Source organism: Oncorhynchus mykiss, chromosome 17 (genome assembly GCF_057628025.1).
Source record: "Oncorhynchus mykiss isolate SJ-2025 chromosome 17, ASM5762802v1, whole genome shotgun sequence".
NCBI classification, from domain to species: domain Eukaryota; kingdom Metazoa; phylum Chordata; class Actinopteri; order Salmoniformes; family Salmonidae; genus Oncorhynchus; species Oncorhynchus mykiss.
Window position 1 is genome coordinate 13,998,479 of NC_143038.1, and position 24,641 is coordinate 14,023,119.

Below are 24,641 nucleotides of genomic sequence, written 5' to 3' on the forward strand. Positions count from 1 at the left end.
TGTGAGAGTTGACCTGGTTGTCTTCTGCTCGTCTCGACGGTTGACGACCGTCTGACAAAAACTGTTAACTGTTTCCATCGTTGACTAGTTGTCTTTATGTGGTGGCTTTTGTTGATTGTTGCGGCCAGACGTTGTGCATAGCGCAGATTGTATGTTCCGGCTGTTTGAGATTGTTATGACTAGTCTGTGGTTAACCAGACAGATACCCTGGGGATGAGACACTGTATTCCAGATGTCACCGTGTCCCCTATGTCAGATTTACAGGACTGCAAAAATATTCTACATTGAATCATATGCTCATCGGCTCTCTCCTTATTCCATGTTTTCCATATTAGTAGCAGGCAATTAACTTTCGTTTTGAACTGCCATGTGTACAGTAAGGCAATTATATTTAAACCAAAGCTATATAGCGCTTTAAAAAGAAAGCAATTTCTTTAAAAACCTTTCTAAAAGACATGTAGGATCATTTTTATTTTCTTAATTTCCTCTATTTCTTTTATTACTTCTCTCATGTCACCTTTCTGTTTTATTCCAGAGCTTGAGAAGACGCAGTGCGAGCGAGACAGAGAAAGCATCCAGGTCTCTTCCGACACAGGCTCGTTTACCTTCTTCCGCCCACGCCCCGCCGTCAGTCAGTACGTTCCTACCTGCGACCAGCATGGTGCCTACGAGCCCACCCAGTGCCACGGTAGCATTGGGCAGTGCTGGTGTGTGGACGGCAATGGTCAGGAGGTCCCCAACACTAGAACTGGCCCCGGCCAAAGACCTTTGTGTGAGTGACTGCCTCAAAAGGTGGTGGGGCCGATTTGGTCATCCTTGGCTTTTACCTTAATATTCAACATATTCATGCATTCATAGCACTCATGTCTATTCCATTACACTCAACATTTGTACCCGTTTGCTGAATAAAAATACAGTAGGAACCCACTGGGCACATACTGGTTGAATTAACATTGTTTCCACGTCATTTCAACAAAAAATATATATGTGATGACATTAAATCAACGTGAAAAACTGATTGGATTTTCAAAAAGTAATCAAAGTAAAGTAACTTTTAACCTAAATTCAATGGCATGGTTGAACGTTTTGTTGATTTCGCATTTAAATCAGGTTAGTTGAACTCAATCGAATATAAACCAAAACTAGATGTCGATAGGGCGTCTGTGTCCAGTGGGAAATGTAACTTCAGTTGTCCTTCCTTGACAGGTATTGACCAAGGAGTGATTCCTCCCCCGATCGGACCCACCACCAGGCCGGATGTCTCTCCTGTGGCCCCAGGGACCCACCTGCTGTTTGCCCAGAGCGGGAAGATCGAGCACATCCCTCTGGACGGATACAGCATGAACAAAGGGGAGGCCAAAGCCCTGCTGCACCTGCCTGTGAGGCTCCACATTGACGCACCTCAACTCACCTCACATTATCTCAAACAGACAGTCAGATAGCTACTCATTCAGTCAAGCACTGCACATCACTCGCTAAAAGCACTGTGGGAAGTGACTTATTGACTCACAAACGTTAACTCACTCACTCTCTTCCCGAGTGAGAGATTCACTCAGTCAATAAGTCACTCCTCTGTAAGCCCCGGTGTAACCGATGTGAAATGGCTAGCGAGTTAGCGGTGGTGCGTAGCGATGCTTCGTGGGTGACTGTTGTCTGTGTGCAGAGGGTCCCTGGTTCGAGCCCGGGCGAGGGGACGGACTAAAGTTATACTGTTACACCGGCATACCACACTTTGTTAAGATGGCCGCTCACCAGATGGCCATAGCTGTCTTCTCAGACCCCCAGTCTTAGGTTGAATGAAAAGAGGGGGTTTTGCTAACCTCTTGCTCGCATATCAGATGTTTCCTTTAACCGGACTGAGAGTGCGTTGATGGGTGTTGTGGGTCCACGCACCCACTCTCTGTAATGTCCCAAATGCCACTTGAACAATCTCCCGATTGTGTGAGTCGACCATCGTCCTCAGGCTTTTCATCTTTCTTCTCACTGGCGTGGAATGGTCTGGCAGAACGTGTAACTGGACATACAGAGGGATTCTTCCCCATAAAAGCTTCAATTGTTGGGCGAGCCGCATTCTGCCAAATGTAATGTAACATTATGTACTTCAATATGTCATTTGGTTGAACCCCATCTGTGAAATGAATGGGGTGAGATATTATCACTGTTAAAGTAGTTCCTGTTCTGCTTGCAACGCAAATGTGACAGTCTAGTTAAACAATTTATGACATTATAAATTGTTCTCTTGCTGTGGACAGGGGCTCTATTGAGTGTGTGTGACATCCTATATTCTGACACTTGCATGGTTTCCAATTAGCAGTTAAGAAGGGAAAAAAGAAGGGCATTTTATTTGTATCAGTGCCAGGCCAGCTACACACGCTACTACGGTGCAAAGTGCATCGGATGAGTGGTCTTTTCAATGTGACAATGTGTTTGTATCTGTCCCGATCTAAATAAACCATGAATCAATAAAACCCTCTGTCTTTATGTGTTGCTCCCAGGACAGAGTGGTGATCGCCGTGGCCTACGACTGTGTGGAGAAGATGGTGTACTGGACGGACATCACTGGGCCCTCCATCAGCAAGGCCAGCCTGGAAGGAGGAGACATCATTTCTCTCGTCACAACAGGTGAGCAGTGCACAGGTCTCAGGACAGTCTGGAGAGAAGAGACACCATCTCTCTTGTCACAACAGGTGAGCAGTACACAGGTCTCAGGTCAGCCTGGAGGAAGGAGACACCATCTTTCTCATCACAACAGGTGAGCTGTTCACAGGTCTGAGGTCAGCCTGTAGGGAGGAGAAACCATCTCTCTCGTCACAACAGCTTTAGTACACAGGTCTCAGGCCAGTCTGGAGGGAGGAGACACACTCTCTCGTCACAACAGGTGAGCGGTACACTGGTCTGAGATCATTTCAAACCTAGCTAGCATGGTCCATGAAATGCATCAATAATGGTAATAGTTAACTTTTTATTTATCATGTTTTGTTTCTCTTAATTTCTCTTTATAAAGGCTTTACATGTGGGTATAATGAGTAAACAAAAACACATCGGCGATTTGTCTATCCATCAAAAGTTCCATTCATTTCATCTTTTGACATGTGTGAAACAACACAGACAAATGGCAGATTGCCATCCATTGTCTTGGTAGTCTTTCAATGTTCACTATATATCCGAAAGTATGTGGACACCCATTCAAATTTGTGGATTCGGCTATTTCTGCCACACCCTTTGCTGACAGGTGTATAAAATCGAGCACACGGCCAAGTAATCTCCATTGACAAACATTGGCAGTGGAATGGCCTTACAGAAGAGCCCAGTGACTTTCAATGTGGCACCGTTATAGGATGCCACCATTCCAACAAGTACGTTTGTCAAATTTCTGCCCTGCTAGAGCTGCCCCGCGGGGTCAGCTCTAGTAGCAACAACGGCTCAGCCGCAAAGTGGTAGGCCACACAAGCTCACAGAACAGGACTGCCGAGTGCTGAAGCACGTAGCACGTAATACTCACTAGCGAGTTCCAAACTGCCTCTGGAAGCAACGTCTTTACAAGAACTGTTCGTCGGGAGCTTCATGAAATGGGTTTCCATGGCCAAGCAGATGCACACAAGCCTAAGATCACCATGCGCAATGCCAAGCGTCGACTGGATTGGTGTAAAGCTCTCCGCCATTGGACTCTGGAGCAGTGGAAACGTGTTTTCTGGAGTGATGAATCACGCTTCACCATCTGGCAGTCCGACGGACAAATACCTGCCCGAATGCATAGTGCCCACTGTAAAGTTTGGTGGAGGAGGAATAATGGTCTGGGGCTATTTTTCATGGTTCGGGCTAGGCCCCTTAGTTCCAGTGAAGGGAAATCTTAACGCTACAGCATACAATGACATGCTAGATGATTCTGTGCTTCCAACTTTGTGGCAACAGTTTGGGGAAGGACCTTTCCTGTTTCAGCATGACAATACCTCCATGCACAGAGCAAGAGCAAAAATTATATGTTGAGATCTGTGTGGAAGACTGGCCTGACACAGAGCCCTGACCTCAACCCCATCGAACATCTTTGGGATGAATTGGACCACTGACTGAGGCAGCTCTAATTGCCCAACATCAGTGCCCGACCTCACTAATGCTCTTGTGGCTGAATGGAAGCAAGTCTCTGCAGCAATGTTCCAAAATCTAGTGGATAGCCTTCCCAGAAGAGTGGAGGCTTTATAGCAGCAAAGGAGGGACCAGCACCATATTAATGCCCATGATTTTGGAATGAGATGTTCAACAAGCAGGTGTCCACATACTTTTGACAATGTCGTGTCCCCCAGGGATGGAAATATTGCTTGCCTAAGGATAGTATTTTTTTTCCTGGGCTTGTAGAAAATATGACCAACTAGCTTGCTGTCTATTGAAATTTTCTCTTCTGAAAGATTTTGGACCCGGGCTTGTAGGAATTGCAGTCTACTTCCCCAGCTGGCCAGTGCCCCAACTCCTTAAGTTCCATCCCTGATGACTCCCATAGAAAATCAGCAATTTCTGTCTGATCTAAGCGTAATGATGTCCTCCTCCTCTCTTCCTTAGACCTGGAGAGTCCAGAGGGTTTGGCTATCGACTACCTGGCCCGACTAATGTTCTGGACGGACTCCATGAAGGACAGGATTGAGGTGGCCAAACTGGACGGAAGCCAGCGCCGTGTCCTCTTCGACACCGACCTGGTCAACCCTCGGCCCATCGTCGCTGACCCCTCTTATGGGTACGTGTTTTTGGGCAATGTCTGAGTGATTCCTTTGATGAAAATGTGTGATTAAAGAAGCAGTTAGTTCTTTGTGCTGAAGATATATTATCCTTAACCGCTAAGGCCTGGAATGATTTCGCTAGCGAATCTGGCAGGTTAGCCTTTTTATGATTTCGATAGCATAATGTAGGTTGACAACACAAATCACCAGTGCTGTGTTCCTTTTAAAGCTGTTGGTTTAAAAATATGGTTCTAAGCATCGTGCCAGGAACATGTTTTCTCTGGCTTGTTGTCCAGACGACTCTACTGGGCAGACTGGAATAGAGACGGGCCCAAAATCGAGATGTCTAACATGGACGGAACCGACCGGACAGTCTTGGTTAAGGACGACCTGGGGCTGCCCAACGGTCTGACATACGACCCTGAGAGCCAGCAGCTGTGCTGGGCCGATGCTGGTAAGAGGCTATGCTAAACATAACACTATCGATGCTGGTAAGAAGTTACGAAAAACATGCTAACACTATCTGTAAAAAGCTATGCTAAACATGCTTACACTATTGATGTTGGTGAGAAGGTATGCTAAAAATGCTAACACTAGTGGTGCTGGTAATGAACTATGCTAAACATGCTAACACTAAACATGCTATGTAGCAATCCATGGGAAAATCCCACTCTACTGAGGCAGTTCAGATGACTTAGTTAGTTGAAGCATGGTGCTAGCAACAGGGATGTTGGTTTGACTGCTGCATGTTTTCTTTTACCTTTACAGGTACTCGTAAGGTACAGTGTATGGACCCCAACGGTAGGAACCGTAGGACTATTGTGGAGGGGATTCAGTATCCTTTCGCCATCGTATCCCATGGGAGGAACCTTTACTACACTGACTGGAGAAGGTATGATCACCTGGGTCCGGTTTCCCAAAAGCATCTTAAGGCTATGTTCATTGTTTGAACCGTCGTAGGAGCATCGTTAAATCTCCAAGCTGTTTCCTAAAACTATTGTTACTAAAGTTGCACTTGAAAATGCTTGTTATTTACTGACTGCCCTTCTTTAGATTCTCCTACTATACACATAAAATCTCTGCTATACATAGAGACAGATAGGCCTAAACATCTTTATTCTGTGTGACTGACGATAACTGCAGAACGAAGTTGACTACAAATACAAAGTCGCCAATGTCTTGGCAATTGTTACAAACAAGCAAAGGATTCAAAGATGCTTCAACTTTAAAACAGAGATGACGGCATTAAAATATAAATACTGTAGGTCTAGACCTATAGGCTACATATCCCTATATATTTAAATCATATACAAATAAATTCCATGATCAATAATTTGAGTTCTAATTTGCTAATTGTCAGTTGTCAAAAGAGTAAGAGCCTTCAAAAGAATGGTAGTAGACTTCATAGTTATGAGTACGAGGTGTTTTTTCATAGCCATTTGAAACAGTACTGTTTATTTAAAAACGCAAGTGTCTCATAAATGTCTTAAGTTTGTTTAATGCCAATGATTGTTTGACGTGGCTGAAACATTGTTGTGTGGTTCCGGGGGGGGGGGGGGGGGGCAGCAGCGACTGCTTGGAAACATTTTTGATAATGTTGTTTGCTGTTGCCAGGGAGGCGGTGGTAGCCGTGGACCGCACAACGGACAGAGAGACGGACGAGTTTCTGCCACAGAAGCGTTCGCGAGTGTACGGCATTGCCACGACCCCAACTCAATGCCCACAAGGTAAGCCTCCTCACACTTCTTCACTCTCTCAATAGCCTTGGTTTGCATCCCAAATGGCACCCTATTGGCACTCTAATAGGGTGCCATTTGGGGATAGTCGAGGTCAGGTGGTCACCAACCTTTTCTGAGTCAAGATCACTTTCATAGTCAAAAAGTAAGCCGAGATCGACCTGTCAGGTAAAAAACATGACTTAAAAAAATGGAACAATCTAATAACTGTTCTGTAGGAATGAGGTTTGTGCTGTAGGCCTAATACATTATCACAGCATATTGGCTACAGTTTACGTACACCTAGGTTGGAGTCATTAAAACTCCTTTTTCAACCACTCAACAAATGTCTTTATAACAAACTATAGTTTTGGCAAGTCGGTTAGGACATCTACTTTGTGCATGACACAAGTCATTTTTTCCAACAAATGTTTACAGACAGATTATTTCACTTAAAATTCACTGAATCACAATTCCAGTGGGTCAGAAGTTTACATACACTAAGTTGACTGTGACTTTAAACAGCCTGGAAAATTCCAGATAATTATGTCATGGTTTTAGAAGCTTCTGGTAGGCTAATTGACATAATTTGTGTCAATTGGAGGTGTACCTGTGGATGTATTTCAAGGCCTAGCTTCAAACTCAGTGCCACTTTGCTTGACATCACAGGAAAATCAAAAGAAATCAGCCTCAGAAAAAAACATTGTAAACCTCCAGAAATCTGGTTCATCCTTGGAAGCAATTTCCAAACGCCTGAAGGTACAACGTTCATCTTTACAAACAATAGTATGCAAGTATAAACACCATGGGTCCATGCAGCCGACATACCGCTCAGGAAGTTCTGTCTTCTAGAGATGAACGTACTTTGGTGCGAAAAGTGCAAATCAATCCCAGAACAACAGCAAAGGACTTTGTGAAGATGCTGGAGGAAACAGGTACAAAAGTATCTATTTCCACAGTAAAACGAGTCCTATATCGACATAACCTGAAAGGCCGCTCAGCAAGGAAGAAGCCACTGCTCCAAAACCGCCATAAAAATGCCAGACTACGGTTTGCAACTGCACATGGGGACAAAGATCGTACTTTTTGGAGACATGTCCTCTGGTCTGATGAAATAAAAATATAACTGTTTGGCCATAATGACCATCATTATGTTTGGAGGAAAAAGAGGGAGGCTTGCAAGCCGAAGAACACCATCCCAACCGTGAAGCACGGGGGTGGCAGCATCGTGTTGTGGGGGTGCTTTGCTGCAGGAGGGACTGGTGCACTTCACAAAATAGATGGCATCATGAGGAAAGAAAAATGATGTGGATATATTGAAGCAAAATCTCAAGACATCATTCAGGAAGTTAAAGCTTGGTTGCAAATGGGTCTTCCAAATGGACAATGACCCCAAGCATACTTCCAAAGTTGTGGCAAAATGGTTTAAGGACAACAAAGTCAAGGTATTGGAGTGGCCATCACAAAGCCCTGACCTCAATCCCGTAAACAAAAATGTGGGCAGAACTGAAAAAGCGTGTGCGAGCAAGGAGGCACACATACCTGACTCAGTTACACCAGCTCTGTCAGGAGGAATGGGCCGAAATTCACACAACTTATTGTGGGAAGCTTGTGGAAGGGTACCTGAAATGTTTGACCCAAGTTAAACAATTTAAAGGCAGTGCTACCAAATCCTAATTGAGTGTATGTAAACTTCTGAACCACTGGGATGTGATGAAAGAAATAAAAGCCAAAATAAATAATTCTCTCTACTATTATTCACATTCTTAAAATACATTGGTGATACTAACTGACCTAAGACAGGTACTTTTTTACAAGGATTAAATGTCAGGAATTGTGAAAAACTGAGTTTAAATGTATTTGGCTAAGGTGTATGTAAACTTCTGACTTCAAATGTACCTACTGCTGCTTTTGGTGGGGTTTGCTCTTATTCTTATTCACCACACATGTAGTGTGCATTTGATTTCAAAGTACAATTGTGCCAAGTAACTAGAAACTCCTGTATGTGATGGTAATGTTATCCGAATGTCTCCCGCAGCGTATAACTACTGCTCGAACAACGGAGGCTGTTCACACCTTTGTCTACCCCGCCGCGGCGGCTTCACCTGCCGGTGCCCAGACGTGGTGGACGGAAGCTGTGTGGGGAGGAACTTGTGAGGAGTGAAGAGAGAATAGTAGATTCTACTCCTAACTGCACAAAGGGGTTGTGACACGTGTACCTTCCAACTTCCTCTGTAGAGGAATAATGATAAACTGCCTCCGGGTGGGGGTTACTCTGTCGCCCAAATCCATTCAGATCGCTAGGCCTCTACTGCTCAGTTTATTGTTGAATCCCCTGTGGCATATCTGAGAGGATTGGGTCGTTTGTAAGGATATGATAGCGATCTCTACTGTAGTTCTCTGGTTAGTTAGGTGGAGATGCTATCCTATTGCTTACACCTATCTCGTCCTTTGATCTTGTTACTGTTACGGTGTGTATTTGAAACCTCCCAAATTATTTTGCCATTATTTTCTGATCCATTTGATAAAAGGTCACATTTGTATTTTTTTGTATTGTAAATAAATACCTGAAATATAGACGTATTATCTGAAGTACACGTTTCCATTGGTGCTCTTGATGACCAGTTATAGCTGATTATTACTGTGAAGGTGTACAGATTGTTGGGCATAACCAGGTTGTCGGTGTTTGGCTGCCACAAGCCTATCTGGAGAGAAGTTGGCCCATCGCCTTTTGATGACCTGATTCTCCCCTTGAGAGGGTTGACAGCCCACCATAGGAGTGTTACATAAGGTTAATGCGTGTACTGTGTGTGCAGCTGTGCGGTGACTATGAGAAAAAACAAGAACATTTACATTATGTGCAGCTGTCCTATTAACATTTTTACAAGTTTGGTGTACATGGTCTTTTTTCTTGTTAGTCCAGTAACATGTTTGTTATCAGGAAGATATTTGTCTTTTTCTCTTTTTTAAAGCATACAGTAACTATAATACCAGTTTGTGGTTTGTGAAAATACACATTGTCATTTGTAAATGCATTATATTTCTAATAGATCTCAAAATGAACTGTGGCGAACGCAAAATATCTGGTCATGGCCTATGTACGTAAGCCCTGTCCGAGCCAGAACAGCCAATAGGGCAGATGCCCATCTCCTGCCTCTGTAGCGTGAGGCAGCTTGACGTACAAGTACACCCATGGACAGAACGCTAGTCTATCAAAGGGCTATACCATAAGTCCATCTCCTTAATGCTGAGTGCCAAGCAGGGGCATCGGTCCCATTTTATAAGTCTTTGGTATGACTCAACAGGGGATTGAATCCCTAAACTTCCAATCTCAGAGCAAACACTAACAACAGTTGGCCAGTTATTGTCTTATATGATTGGGCAAAATGTGGATTTCTGCCTAAACAGGCATACCCAAATGTAATTATTTTATCATGAGCCATAAACAACAACTGCTAACGTTGCATAGTTTTAGAAATGTCTGGAACTCACCTTTCTGGTAAAAATGTTTTATAAATTGTTGAGGTGTACTCACTTTTGAGGACACAAGTTCAAGTACAATGTACAAATGTGATTTTAAAAAAAAGTTATGATTTTTTTCAAAAGTGGATTTTTTTACAAAAGTGCCGAATTTCTCCTAACATGCTGACCACACCGGTCGCGTCGCGTGAGTGAGTATTCTAAAATATATTTACACACGTTATTCAATCATTGCTCCAACTCTGCATGCGAGCGTCTGCGTTGCCAGATGCTAAAATAGAAATAGTTTCTTTTAGAAATAGTTTATTTTAGTCTCTTCTGGCCTCTCCCATCTCATTGGTTTTTAAGAGCATATACCCATGTGCCATCTCATTGGTGTTTAGCAGCATATACGTGGGTGATTGAAAGATGAACTGACGTCCACACTCCAATCGTTGTAGTAATACACTGTAAAGTTGGTTGCCAACCGCCATATAATGTCCAAAGAAGTGAAAAAGAAGCCTGAGGAAGGAGGAGAGATGACGAGAAAGGAATTCAGTTTACCGTTTTATCTGTGGATTAATTGTCGGAGTGGAGGACCTTGTGCATTTCAGGTAAAATAACAACCCAATGTTTATAAAATAGCTTGCAACAGTAAGCTAGCTAGCTAAATTAAATGTTTAATGCTTTTCAACCTGTCCCCAAAGTAATATAATCGGTTCAGAGTTTGTTTTGATATTTCAACCTGCGTGTTCTGATTGCTTCTGGTGTGGGTGAACAAAATCAACGTCCGGTTTGGTCAGCATTTAAACATCCACTGAGCAGTTCAGAGACACCATTCAAATGTGTGCAGACTCGTTAGAACAAGTGATTTCATGAAGTGGGCCACCTACTGGTAGAGTTCGTTTTTTGGATTATTTAAAAGTTGGTTTGAAAAAGAACTGCATTGCATTACAACACCAACCAGCCAGGCCATAATTGCTTTGTAGATTTACCTTCATGGATATATGTCTTTACTCTTAACTGGTACATGCATACATTTTCATATGGGTATGCCCAGACGGTGTAAGTCAATTGCTTTACCTACTGAGCCACACAGGACTGCATGGGACATGGATGACCCTGGTTTAACCCCCTGACTGAGACTGGTGTCAAATCAGAAAATTGGAATAACATCTTTATTCATGTTTTTTTTTCTTCGCAATTATCTTCCAGTACAACAAACAAAGCATTTTAATTGACAAGTACAGCGCTAATTTTGGCTACAGTTGGTGCAGACATTCTTTTGCAAGGAAAAAATGTAACTGTGACAAATTAAAACAGAATAACACATGTTCACTCTAGTTTACACATCCTTCGTTTTCCATTACGTGAACAAAGTCATTGATTTCCAAACATCTTTCCCTGGTCGGACCCTGGATACTGCACTCATCACTTGTGGGCCAGGATTCGATCCATGTCCGCTCACCCAATACGTACTCGAATCTAGACACAAAGACATAGCTCTTAGCAGGGTTTGCGGTCTAGTAGCGGGACAGAAATGTAGTTACAGTTAATGAAATAGCTCATTTATAGCTTTGACAACTTGATGTTAGATGAAAGTAGTCTATGGGTCAGGAGAAACTGTAATCCATGGTTCAGTTTTCTTTAAACAGCCGCTACAAACTTTAGCCACTGCTCGCATAAAAAATAATTGAAATTGATGAGAGCATCAACTCCATATTCGGCTTGATGTTACTTAAAGGTGATTTGGTCATTCAAAAAATAACATGCTCACATCCCCCACATCACTTCCATTGATTGTTAGCTAGCGGTGGCTAAAGTTAGTTGAAGTTTGTAATGGCTGTTTAACGAAAACAGAACCATGGATTACAGTTTTTCCTGGCCCATAGACTGCTTTACGGGTGAGGAACCATCTAACAGCAAGTAGTAAAATACTGAACTACTCCTTGAAAGTGGATGCTGCATGCCATTGTTTGTTTCATCTGATCTACACTTCAAGGGTTAGTCAGGAATCTGATTCCAAAGTCAGATTTAACATCAGGGTGTAACTTTCAAGCTCAATTTCAGGCTTGCCCAACCCCTTAAAAGAATGCATTCAAATGAGAAGTTGTGGATGGGGGAATGGCTCACACTTACCAGTACACTGGCACACTGATAATAAAATTATGTGCATCACAAGCAAATATGGCTCTGAACAGTTAGCTCACAGTGAAATGTGGACTCACATTTATTGCGGGATTATGTTGGGAAGAAAAGTGCAATTAACACCTTGAAAATGAAGACTAGGGGTTCAATTCAATCCCGCATTGCAGTATTTACACAGTAGCTCTTTATAAAAACCTTCAACTACTACCAGGGCGACCCCTCTCATAGGTATATTTTCATAATTAGAAGTGTGTGGGCACAGGATGAATATTGTAAATACATTATTTTTTACTATTTTTCTACATTGTAGAATAATAGTGCAGACATCAACTATGAAATAACACCTACGGAATCATGTAGTAACCAAAAAATGTTAAACAAATCCAAATATATTTTATATTTGAGATTCTTCCTTGTAGCCACCCTTTGGCTTAACGATAGCTTTGCACACTCTTGTTATTCTCTCAACCAGCTTCATGAGGTAGTCACCTGGAATGCATTTCAATTAACAGGTGTGTCTTCTTAAAAGTACATTTATGGAATTTCTTTCCTTCTTAAGCCAGTCAGTTGTGTTGTGACAAGGTAGGGGTGGTATACAGAAGATAGCCCTATTTGGTAAAAGACCAAGGCCATTTAATGGCAAGAACAGCTCAAATAAGCAGAGAAATGACAGTCCATCATTACTTTAAGACATGAAGGTCAGCCAACCCTGAACATTTCAAGAACTTTTAAAGTTTCTTCAAGTGCTGTCCCAAAACCCATCAAGTACTATGATGAAACTGGCTCTCATGAGGACCGCCACAGCAATGGAAGACACAGAGTTACCTGCTGCAGAGGATAAGTTCATTAGACTTACCAGCCTCAGAAATTGCAGCCCAAATAAAACAGACATATCTCAACATCAACTGTTCAGACGAGATTGTGTGAATCAGGCCTTCATGGTCGAATTGCTGCAAAGAAACCCCTACTAAAGGACACCAAGAAGAAGAAGAGACTTGCTTGAGTCAAGAAACACAAGCAATGGACATTAGACTGGTGGAAATGTATCCTTTGGTCTGGAGTCCAAGTTTGAGATTTTTGGTTCCAACTTAATGTCTGTGAGACGCGGAGTGGGTGAACGGATGATCTCCGCATGTGTATTTCCTACCGTAAAGGATGGAGGAGTTATGTTATGGTGTGGGAGTGCTTTGCTGGTGACACTGTCACCATGGCCACAACAGCATTCTGCTGCGATACGCCATCCCATCTGGTTTGGGCTTAGTGGGACTATCATTTGTTTTTCAACAGGACAATGACCCAACACACATCCAGGCTGTGTAAGGGCTATTTTACCAAGAAGGGGATTGATGGAGTTCTGCATCGGATGACCTGGCCTCCACAATCCCCCGACTTCAACCGCAGAGTGAAGGAAAAGCAGCCAACAAGTGCTCAGCATATGTGGGAACTCCTTCAAGACTGTTGGAAAAGCATTCCAGGTGAACAACGCGGTGTGGGGGCTGCTGAGTGGCGTAGCAGTCTAAGGCACTCATCTCAGTGAATCAAGCCACGTACAAGGTTGAATTAAGCCATGTACAAGGTTGTCCTGGAAGAATCAAGCCACGTACAAGGTTGAATCAAGCTATGTACAAGGTTGTCCTGGAAGAAAACTTGCTTCCTTCTGCTCTGACAATGTTCCCCAACTCTGAGGATTGTTTTTTCCAGCAGGACAATGCTCTGTACCACACAGCCAGGCCAATCAAAGTGTGGATGGAGGACCACCAGATCAAGACCCTGTCATGGCCAACCCAATCTCATGACCTGAACCCCATTGAAAACCTCTGGATTGTGATCAAGAGGAAGATGCATGGTCACAACCATCAAACAAAGCCGAGCTGCTTGAATTTTTGTGCCAGGAGTGGCATAAATTCACCCATCATCAATGTCAAAGACTGGTGGAGAGAAATGTCAGTAGTTTATAGAATAAAACTAAAATGTTCATTTTACCCAAACACATACCTATAAATAGGAAAACCAGAGAAACTGATCATTTTACAGTGGTCTCTTTTATTTTTTTCCAGAGCTGTATATGGATATCTGCCTTATGTGGAATTAGAACCAATAACGTATATAAACCCTGGATTTCTGATGCTACAGTGCCTTGCGAAAGTATTCGGCCCCCTTGAACTTTGCGACCTTTTGCCACATTTCAGGCTTCAAACATAAAGATATAAAACTGTATTTTTTTGTGAAGAATCAACAACAAGTGGGACACAATCATGAAGTGGAACGACATTTATTGGATATTTAAAAAAAAATTTAACAAATCAAAAACTGAAAAATTGGGCGTGCAAAATTATTCAGCCCCTTTACTTTCAGTGCAGCAAACTCTCTCCAGAAGTTCAGTGAGGATCTCTGAATGATCCAATGTTGACCTAAATGACTAATGATGATAAATACAATCCACCTGTGTGTAATCAAGTCCGTATAAATGCACCTGCACTGTGATAGTCTCAGAGGTCCGTTAAAAGCGCAGAGAGCATCATGAAGAACAAGGAACACACCAGGCAGGTCAGAGATACTGTTGTGAAGAAGTTTAAAGCCGGATTTGGATACAAAAAGATTTCCCAAGCTTTAAACATCCCAAGGAGCACTGTGCAAGCGATAATATTGAAATGGAAGGAGTATCAGACCACTGCAAATCTACCAAGACCTGGCCGTCCCGCTAAACTTTCAGCTCATACAAGGAGAAGACTGATCAGAGATGCAGCCAAGGGGCCCATGATCACTCTGGATGAACTGCAGAGATCTACAGCTGAGGTGGGAGACTCTGTCCATAGGACAACAATCAGTCGTATATTGCACAAATCTGGCCTTTATGGAAGAGTGGCAAGAAGAAAGCCATTTCTTAAAGATATCCATAAAAGGTGTCGTTTAAAGTTTGCCACAAGCCACCTGGGAGACACACCAAACATGTGGAAGACGGTGCTCTGGTCAGATGAAACCAAAATCAAACTTTTTGGCAACAATGCAAAACGTTATGTTTGGCGTAAAAGCAACACAGCTCATCACACTGAACACACCATCCCCACTGTCAAACATGGTGGTGGCAGCATCATGGTTTGGGCCTGCTTTTCTTCAGCAGGGACAGGGAAGATGGTTAAAATTGATGGGAAGATGGATGGAGCCAAATACAGGACCATTCTGGAAGAAAACCTGATGGAGTCTGCAAAAGACCTGAGACTGGGACGGAGATTTGTCTTCCAACAAGACAATGATCCAAAACATAAAGCAAAATCTACAATGGAATGGTTCAAAAAGAAACATATCCAGGTGTTAGAATGGCCAAGTCAAAGTCCAGACCTGAATCCAATCGAGAATCTGTGGAAAGAACTGAAAACTCCTGTTCACAAATGCTCTCCATCCAACCTCACTGAGCTCGAGCTGTTTTGCAAGGAGGAATGGGAAAAAATTTCAGTCTCTCGATGTGCAAAACTGATAGAGACATACCCCAAGCGACTTACAGCTGTAATCGCAGCAAAAGGTGGCGCTACAAAGTATTAACTTAAGGGGGCTGAATAATTTTGCACGCCCAATTTTTCAGTTTTTGATTTGTTAAAAAAGTTTGAAATATCCAATAAATGTCGTTCCACGTCATGATTGTGTCCCACTTGTTGTTGATTCTTCACAAAAAAATACAGTTTTATATCTTTATGTTTGAAGCCTGAAATGTGGCCAAAGGTCGCAAAGTTCAAGGGGGCCGAATACTTTCGCAAGGCACTGTATGTATTGGCCATTGAGAGGCTTTGAAGCCACCGGTTGGCCATATTGGCACTCCCAAGTAGGAGCAGTCCACCATAGGAATGAATGGAATTCTATAGTATTACAATTAAATGTTTCAAGGATGAAATTACATGTATTTAAGTATTTTTGTTGTAACATTAGTACTCCAAAACATACTTGAAGGAAAATGTTATATATTTTTTCATTTTTAAGTTTAGCTCACGTAATATCATTTAAAAGTATGCATTAAGGTGTCTGTAATATAATACTGTACATGTGTCAAAAAGGAATGTAGACAGTAATAAATGTATTTCTATAGCTTCCTAAATATTTTTTTTACAAATGAGGAGTAGTACCAAGATGGCTGCGCGGTGGCTTCAATACAGTGCCCCTCTTATAGGCTACCTGCCAGGGTGGCGTTGGGCCAATACCTGAAAGGTTGCTAGATCAAATCTCCAAGCTGACAAGGTAAAAATCTGTCATTCTGCCCCTGAACAAGGCAGTTAACCCACTGTTCCTAGACCGTTATTGTATTTATAATAATTTGTTCATAACTGACTTTCCTAGTTAAATAAAAGGTTAAATTAAAAAAGTTATACATATTGATTAGAGCTCACAACCATTCAACTACAGTATGAGCCAACTGTTTTAGCAGACTGCACCACCATTCAGTCATTGGTTGGGGAAAAAATACAAGTTGACATGACCACCATTGGCATCTATTTCTTCTTAGGATGTAGCTACAAATATAAATGTATAATCCTCATAGCTTACATGTTTTTTTTTGTAAAATACATAGATGTGTATGAAATGGTAAGCAAAAACTTTGAATTGTTGTTCAAATGGGGAAATGTGCCTTACTGCCTTTTGAATTTTGTGTAACTTCAGTAGTTTAGTCAAGGATGAATCGGGCAAAATATATTGGCACACTCCAATTACCAAGACCATTACCAAATAAGGCAGGCTTTCACCTGCTTTTATAGAAAGACTTGAGGTGGTACCACCCAGCACATCTAGAAGGGAGGGTATTTCATACGGAACCCCTCTCTTGAGATGGTACCACCCAGCACATCTAGAAGGGAGGGTATTTCATACGGAACCCCTCTCTTGAGATGGTACCACCCAGCACATCTAGAAGGGAGGGTATTTCATACGGAACCCCTCCCTTGAGATGGCGTGGAGTCACTTTACATTACGATTCCAATGGTACTGCTAGGGGCGAAAAGAGCTAGATTTACTACTAAAATACCTAAATATATCACTTTCGCAACGAACAGTCCAAATGAAGACCAGAATAGACGTGTTTCACTATAACTGAGCCTAAAACATCTGGTTTTCGTAAAAATAAAAAAATGATCATGAAAGTTGCTCTTTGCAAAAATATGAGTCGTAGGCAGGATTTCTCTTCAAAACTCTTTTGAAACTAGCGTAATGATGAGACATTTCTTACCTGTCACCACTCTGGATAAGAGCTGCAGTGTCTCCCATGAGCAGGTAGCTCTGGCCTTCTTCCAGATCCAGTGCCTTTCTACAGGAGGGGTGGGCCAGGAACAAGCGCTTTTCCCCGTTCAACAGAAGGTCAGTGCCTAAAGAGAAATCTATTTGATTTACCATTTGGATCACAAATATCTATGCTTTAACCAAACCATGGTAATAATTCCAATAGGAGTGTGTTTTTATTCAAGTAAGGGATTTGTTTTCTCTGAAAATCCCCATTTTTGGCATGTCCCACATCATGTCAACTTCTCAGGAAAATGTAATCCCACATAACCCCAAAATTTTCACAAGTTTTCACCATCATTGTGAAGCCCTATTTACTTTGTTGCTTTGGGAAAGTCATTTCTGAAGATGTTTACTTATTTCATGTGATTAGGGATTCATTAACAGTTGTCCCTCAGTTTTAAGGTCAACCTGAAGTCTCGTTTTAATCTGGTAAAATTAAGATTTTTTTTCCAATGAAATATTGAACATTTAATAGTCAAATCAAAGTGTAAAAGCATTTTCCATTTTCTGGTGTTTAATGGTGGAAAACTGAGCACATTGAACATAAGTCAACCCTGTTACCAATCGATAGGTAGGCTAGAAATATTTGAACAAGCTTTCATTCAATCGCCCCTCCCTGTTGCACACTACAAGCTTCCATTTCCCCTGTCAGAAGGGAAGTTATGGTTGATTCAAGATGAAATTGTCAACACTGTTACGATCAACCCTGTCACTTTTATAGTAATTCCTCTTAATTAAACCTCTTCATGGGGAAACATGTTTTTTTATGAAGTTGAACAGAATGTGAAAATTAGGGGAAAAATTCAAAATATATATTTTTGATGAATTACACTACCCAATAGGCACTCTATTTGTGGAATGACACATTTGTGTTAAAGTGAGAGGAGCATTTGAAAATGTTAACAAAATATCAACTGTCACTGTTGATATACATAGTCATCCTCAAAATAATCCAGCAGTGAATGATTATCGTTTGGAAACTCCGGACTAAACATTAAGGACTTATCCTACCTTCTTTGATAATCCTTTTTATTTCCATTAGGTATGTATCGGTGTAGGACTCCAGTGTTGCGTTAACCAAGGAGGCTTTGAAAACTGTGAAAAAAAGACAGTCATATGAATAAGTAAACATAAACTCAGAAAAAAAAGAAACGTCCTCACTGTCAACTGCGTTTCTTTTCAGCAAACTTAACATGTGTAAATATTTTTATGAACATAACAAGATTCAACAACTGAGACATAAACTGAACAAGTTCCACAGCCATGTGACTAACATAAATAGAATAATGTGTCCCTGAACAAAGGGGGGATCAAAATCAAAAGTACCAGTCAGTATCTGGTGTGGCCACCAGCTGCATTAAGTACTGCAGTGCATCTCCTCCTCACGGACTGCACCAGATTTGCCAGTTCTTGCTTTGAGATGTTACCCTACTCTTCCCCCAAGGCACCTGCAAGTTGCTGGACATTTCTGGGGGGAATGGCCCTAGCCCTCACCCTCTAATCCAACAGGTCCCAGATGTGCTCAATGGGATTGAGAGCCTGGCTCTTCGCTGGCCATGGCAGAACACTGACATTCCTATCTTGCAGGAAATCATGCACAGAACGAGTAGGATGGCTGGTGGCATTGTCATGCTGGAGGCTCATGTCAGGATGAGCCTGCAGGAAGGGTACCACATGAGGGAGGAGGATGTCTTCCCTGTAACGCACAGCGTTGAGAATGCCTTCAATGACAACGAGCTCATTCAGATGATGCTGTGACACACCACCTCAGACCATGACGGACCCTCCACCTCGATAAACGCAAATCCGACCATCACCAGTGGTGAGACAAAACCACGACTCATCAGTGAAGAGCACTTTTTGACAGTCCTGACTGGTCCAGCGACGATGGATTTGTGCCCATAGGTAAAGTTGTTGCCAGTGATGTCTGCCTTACAACAGGCCTACAAGCCCTCAGTCCAGCCTCTATCTGCCTATTGCGGACAGTCTGAGCACTGATGGAGGGATTGTGCATTCCTGGTGTAACTTGGGCAGTTGTTGTCGCCATCCTGTACTTGTCCTGCAGGTGTGACATTCGGATGTACCGATCCTGTGCAGGTGTTGCTACATGTGGTCTGCCACTGCGAGGACGATCAGCTGTCTGACCTGTCTCCCTGTAGTACTGTCTTAGGCGTCTCACAGTACAGACATTGCAATTTATTGCCCTGGCCACATCTGCAGTCCTCATGCCTCCTTGTAGCATGCCTAAGGCACGTTCACACAGATGAGCAGAGACCCTGGGCATCTTTCTTTTGGTGTTTTTCAGAGTCAGTAGAAAGGCCTCTTTAGTGTCGTAGGTTTTCATAACTGTGACCTTAATTGCCTACCGTCTGTAAGCTGTTAGTGTCTTAATGACTGTTCCCAAAGGTGCATGTTCATTAATTGTTTATGGTCCATTGAACAAGCATGAGAAACAGTGTTTAAACCCTTTACAATGAAGATCTGTGAAGTTATTTGGATTTTTACGAATTATCTTTGAAAAACAGGGTCCAGAAAAAGGGCCGTTTCTTTTTTTGCTGAGTTTATAATTTTGTTCACTTTAATTATACCTGAGTTTGTGTCCAGTAGGGAGAAAATACAAATATTCCATTGCAAAGCACTTTGCATCATTGTGCCATACTACTGAACACAATTGTCTGTCTCAAAAGACTAGAGACTTACCATAATCCATTCCAGCTTCGCAGGCTTTGTCCAACAATTTCACTTTACTCATGTCTCCATGTTTCTTCTGGAAGCTACAGCTCTCTATGAAAGAAAGGTCATGTGTGATAATGAACATGTCAAAGTAACCAGCCAATCTATATAGTGAGGACAGTATTACTTTGGCATTCAGTATATTAACATTAAGCTGAAATTCGGAACCTGTTTTGTCCAAACATTCCACTCCTTGTACTCTGGAGTGGAATGATGGCAGAAACAGACTGTTACCCAGGCTACATTAACATATTATTGTACAGGAAAAATGATCATTCCATGTGAAAATGGAACATGATATTTTGGATTTTCCTCAACATTGAATGGATGATGGTAAAATAATCAGAGTAGGGTAAGCTGATCCTATAACTGCAACTACTTTTTGGCAGCTATTTGGCCACCGAGGCATGGTACCTTCAGCACAACGGCACACATCTTCCTGACAAAGCCTGTTCAGGGTTCCGTCCTTCTTATTTGGGTGGTAGAACTTCACACAGCGGTTCTCTAAAATGACAAAAGTCCCTATTCAAGACAATTTCCTTCTGTGCGTTGGCATTTCTAGTGAATGCATTGTAGTCTATGAGGCACATGTGAGTGTCTGTGCTTACATCAGACCTGGGTTCTAATAGTATATGTTTTCTTTCAAATACTTTGAGTGTTTGATTGAGCCTGCCTGGAATGCCAAATGGGCAGGGTTTATACTTTTGGGACTATTCCATTTGTTCCATTCCACCAGACAAGCTGAATCAAGCACAGGTTAAGTATTTTAAAGAAATGTGAATTATTATTTAAACCAGGTCTGGTTCATATCCCCTCTAAAAATAATGCATACCTTGAGCATAGTATTCATAAACGGTGACCCCAACAGGTTGAAGCAGACCTACATCTTGTACCTTGTGTATTCTGAACGCCACCTTGTCTGCTAGTTTATTAGAAACCTTGAAGGATACCGGAGATATAGTGAACGTTGAATAATACAATTAAGTTACGCCATTGTATACATGTCACTGAGAAGAAGAAAGCCATTTCAATACCAGCGTGGCATGTCACAAACAGATACCTGGTCAAGATAGATGATGAGGGAGCCCCTCTCAGACAACTTTTTGTCCATTTCAAACCTCTGAATGTACCTTTCCGTCCCGGTTGACAACTGCAAGCAGAAACACAAGAGTGAACTTTGAACCATTAATGTTTATGGTATTATCCACAAAACACAACAAACATTGCAAAATGAAGAAAAAATGTGTACTTAGGCAATGCTGTGTGTTCATGCAGCCTGAAGGTTTAAGAGTATTGCCATAACTACATCAGAGCGGCATTTAAGCAGTTGTAATGGGTTGAAAAATTAGACACTAGAAAAAGAGACATTCTTTTGATATTTTTTAAACCAAAAGTTAAGCTGTCTAATTAATGTTGCATTTATCTCCTACAAGCTGTATCTGTAGTTCTACTATCAATACAATAGATGGCGCTGTTACTCTGTGGCGGTAGTAGTGATGGAAGAAGTTCTGGCTGAGATTCTTCAGAATAAAGAATGCACCAGAACTGCGAACACAGTAACTTTTGTGTCCAGTTATTGACTACTACAGGTATGTAAAATTATGTATGTAAAAATAACATGTTTATAATATCCTCAGTATCAATTCCGCCAAAGGTGTAATCACGTGTGAGGCCCAGTGCAGTCACAATTCTTTTTTGCCTGTGTTTTTGTATTCTATTGCGCAACAGCTGATGAAACTAACATTGTAAACGTGTGAAATAAATTGATCTGTGTTATTCATGATTGTTGCTGGTTGAAACAGGACCTTGTAATCAGGTTTTGCAAGACCTCTCAGCCAACAATAACAGCTAGTTTTCAGGATACATATCCCTTCTTTTCAGGCCCCTCACTCAGACCACTCTCAGACAGTCCTAGCAAAATTATTTATCTGTAATTTTTTGTTGTTGCTAAAATGCAAACACTTTTTTCTTATTTTTTCCTATTTTAATGGAAAACTAAAAGAGTAAGGTACTTAACTGCTAAAAAGTGCAGTATGGTTGCAGAACAGTATAGACACAATTTAATGGTTTACATAATCTGGTGACACTGAATGTAATGTTTAACAGTTTTATGCATTTTGTCCATATTCTGCCACACTCAGTTGGTTCTATCTGTATCAGAGGATGCTGGTGGGAGGAGCTATAGGAGGACGGGTTCATTGTAATGGCTGGAATGGAATAATTGGAACGGAGACAAACATGTGGTTTCCATATGTTTGATGTGTTTGACTCCGTTCCATTGATTCCATTCCAGCCATTACAATGAGCCCATCCTAGTATAGCTCCTCCCACCAGCCTCCTCTCATCTGTATGTATAGCTAGCTACATGTTTATATTGTGTGAAATGGAAATATGTAGGACCATACTTGAGAACATTCAGAAAAGTTTCAATTCAAGGTTAAGTTTAAGCATCAGCCAATTAAAATAGTTGACTTAGTGTCACATGATAGAACGCTACATTGTAGCTGGTCCCATCAGATAACCTGGCATACGTTAGCCCTATGCTAACCTCACCAGGTGAGCTAATCGTCCAAAAAGTTGGTGCTCGTTTTAGTAACTGATTAGATTTTGCCGTTTGACTGCTGTTAAGGAAAAGTGTTCTATCACGTCCAACTACATCGCCAATTTGAATGGCCTAATATGGAATTTTAACCGGATATAATCATGTTCACATAGTGAGGTTAGCATAGGGCTAAATTTGGCAGGTTATGTAATGGAAACCGCTTAAATGTAGCCTTTGATCAAGTGCAACTACGTTAATTAGGGATAGGCGTTCCATCAACGGGACAATTGTAAATCATGTAGCGCTGTGTGTCATGATCTCAGATTTGAGAGAAACAACAAATATCGGAACATATTCAGTCTTATATCGACTGAAAGCTTAAATTCTTGTTAATATAACTGCACTGTCCAATTTACAGTAGCTATTACTGCGAAAAAATGCCATGCTATTGTTTGAGGAGAGCTCAAAACAAACACTTTTTTCACCACGACAGGTTTGATAAAATCCCCTCTGACGGTGAAATGTCTACTTACATTCTGAAATCTTGCTCTGATTTATCATCCCAAGGGTCCCAGAGATAACATGAAGTTCCGTCAGATAAAAGCCTTTTTCACATCCTAAAAAGGTCCATATAGCATGCACAATCGATTTTGTATTTACACTCATTCAATTTGCAAAGAAAGGAATCTGTGAAAATCTAACCCTAAATGTTGTTTCAGCCAGTCAAATGATGTTCGTATTTATTCCTTAGAGATCCTAGAACGTAACCAGACTTCATTATATCATTAGGAGTGTAGTATATCCTCTAGGACACCAAATTTGGTCAGAGAGCGACACCTTCATGGCGTGTCAATGACACGGGCGTTCTTCACTTGATTGACTGTAACTTTGTCAAAAGCACTAATCGGGGTCAAGCAAAGCTATCTAGATAGCCAATGAGCTGGGAACCCCCGTATCTGTTGCACAATTTTGCTGCTAACCTTGTGCGACAGCAAACCTTTTCCTTTTGGACAAAAATTGCAAGAATATGGAGAGATATGAAGTTACGAAAACTGGGTGTTTTGCAAATGTTGAACTTACAATATGACTACTAATACTGGAAAAGCTAAATCAAAGTCCAAGTATACAGATTTGACAATATACTTGCAGAAAAATGTAAATGTGTCCTCCACGATTTGCCCAAATGTACCTGGGTGACTTCACACTAAATGTCATGTAGCTTGCTCATACTTCCAGTATCAGTCTGAAACTTTGCACATACACTGTTGCCCTCTTGTGGACACCATCGGAATTACAACCGGAGTGATGTCTAGATTTGGGACCTCTGTTGCATTTCAAAGATGGTGGTAGAAAAAACCCCCACAAAAATTTTTTTTTTTTTTTCTTTGTATTTTCTTCTACCAGATCTATTGTGTTATTTTCTCCTACATTCAATTCACATTTCCACAAACGTCAGTGTTTCCTTTCAAATGGTATGAGGAATAGCATATCCTTGCATCATGGCCTGAGCTACAGGCAGTTAGATTTGTGGATGTCATTTTAGGCAAAAATGTTAAAAGAGGGGGCTATCCCTAAGAATTAACAATTTAATTGGCTGATGCTTAATTTTAAACTAAAACTTTAAAAAAAAATGTTTGCAAGTATAGACCTAATTAATTTTACAGGGAAATATCACAATTAGGCCAATGAAAGACTATTAAGGATAAGAGTACATACAGATCTGCTATCAGATCTGCTATCCATGTTTCTCACAGCAGGAAGATAGTGCTGCAGCAACAAGACATGTGAATGATCATGTGGATTATAACTACTGAACATTTTTTGTGGGGTTTGATACATTTTTCTTTAGGGCAAATCAAGTCAGACATGTGGAAACTTTAGAAGCCTTTTTAAACCTCAAAAACAGTACAATTTGCATTTCTCTGCAACAATGGAGTGATCAAATGAAGATGGCATATCTGCAAGCCGTTTTCCTATGTATGTGAAACAGAAATTGTCCAGCCAAAAGGAGCACTGTGATCCCTCTCTGACATCCAATGAATCCAGAATACCTGGAGTCGAAGCTATCTGCAA

General features: G+C 41.5%; 2 protein-coding genes across 3 annotated transcripts in view; one reads left to right on the forward strand and one right to left on the reverse strand.

Moving 5' to 3' along the window:
* The window catches only part of LOC110493748 (nidogen-1), a 54,847-nt gene extending 45,840 nt beyond the window's left edge, over nt 1–9,007 (forward strand). Inside the window, exons 13-20 of the mRNA XM_036949746.2 lie at nt 536–772; nt 1,207–1,379; nt 2,496–2,622; nt 4,555–4,726; nt 5,006–5,163; nt 5,478–5,601; nt 6,324–6,436; nt 8,463–9,007. Coding sequence (XP_036805641.2) covers nt 536–772; nt 1,207–1,379; nt 2,496–2,622; nt 4,555–4,726; nt 5,006–5,163; nt 5,478–5,601; nt 6,324–6,436; nt 8,463–8,581 — 1,223 coding nt within the window. The 3' untranslated portion in view covers nt 8,582–9,007. The remainder of the gene's footprint in view (nt 1–535; nt 773–1,206; nt 1,380–2,495; nt 2,623–4,554; nt 4,727–5,005; nt 5,164–5,477; nt 5,602–6,323; nt 6,437–8,462) is intronic.
* Nucleotides 9,008–11,047: 2,040 nt separating this feature from the next.
* The window catches only part of c3-3 (complement component C3-3), a 58,213-nt gene continuing 44,619 nt past the window's right edge, over nt 11,048–24,641 (reverse strand). For both annotated transcript variants that reach the window (XR_016487760.1, XM_021568201.3), the window contains 7 exons: nt 21,087–21,176; nt 20,859–20,964; nt 20,441–20,530; nt 19,994–20,077; nt 18,305–18,388; nt 17,241–17,376; nt 11,048–11,368 (listed from right to left, as the gene is read on the reverse strand). Coding sequence is in view for 1 of the 2 variants with exons in the window: in XM_021568201.3 (XP_021423876.3) it covers nt 11,224–11,368; nt 17,241–17,376; nt 18,305–18,388; nt 19,994–20,077; nt 20,441–20,530; nt 20,859–20,964; nt 21,087–21,176 (735 nt within the window). In the remaining variant the exon portion in view is untranslated. The remainder of the gene's footprint in view (nt 11,369–17,240; nt 17,377–18,304; nt 18,389–19,993; nt 20,078–20,440; nt 20,531–20,858; nt 20,965–21,086; nt 21,177–24,641) is intronic.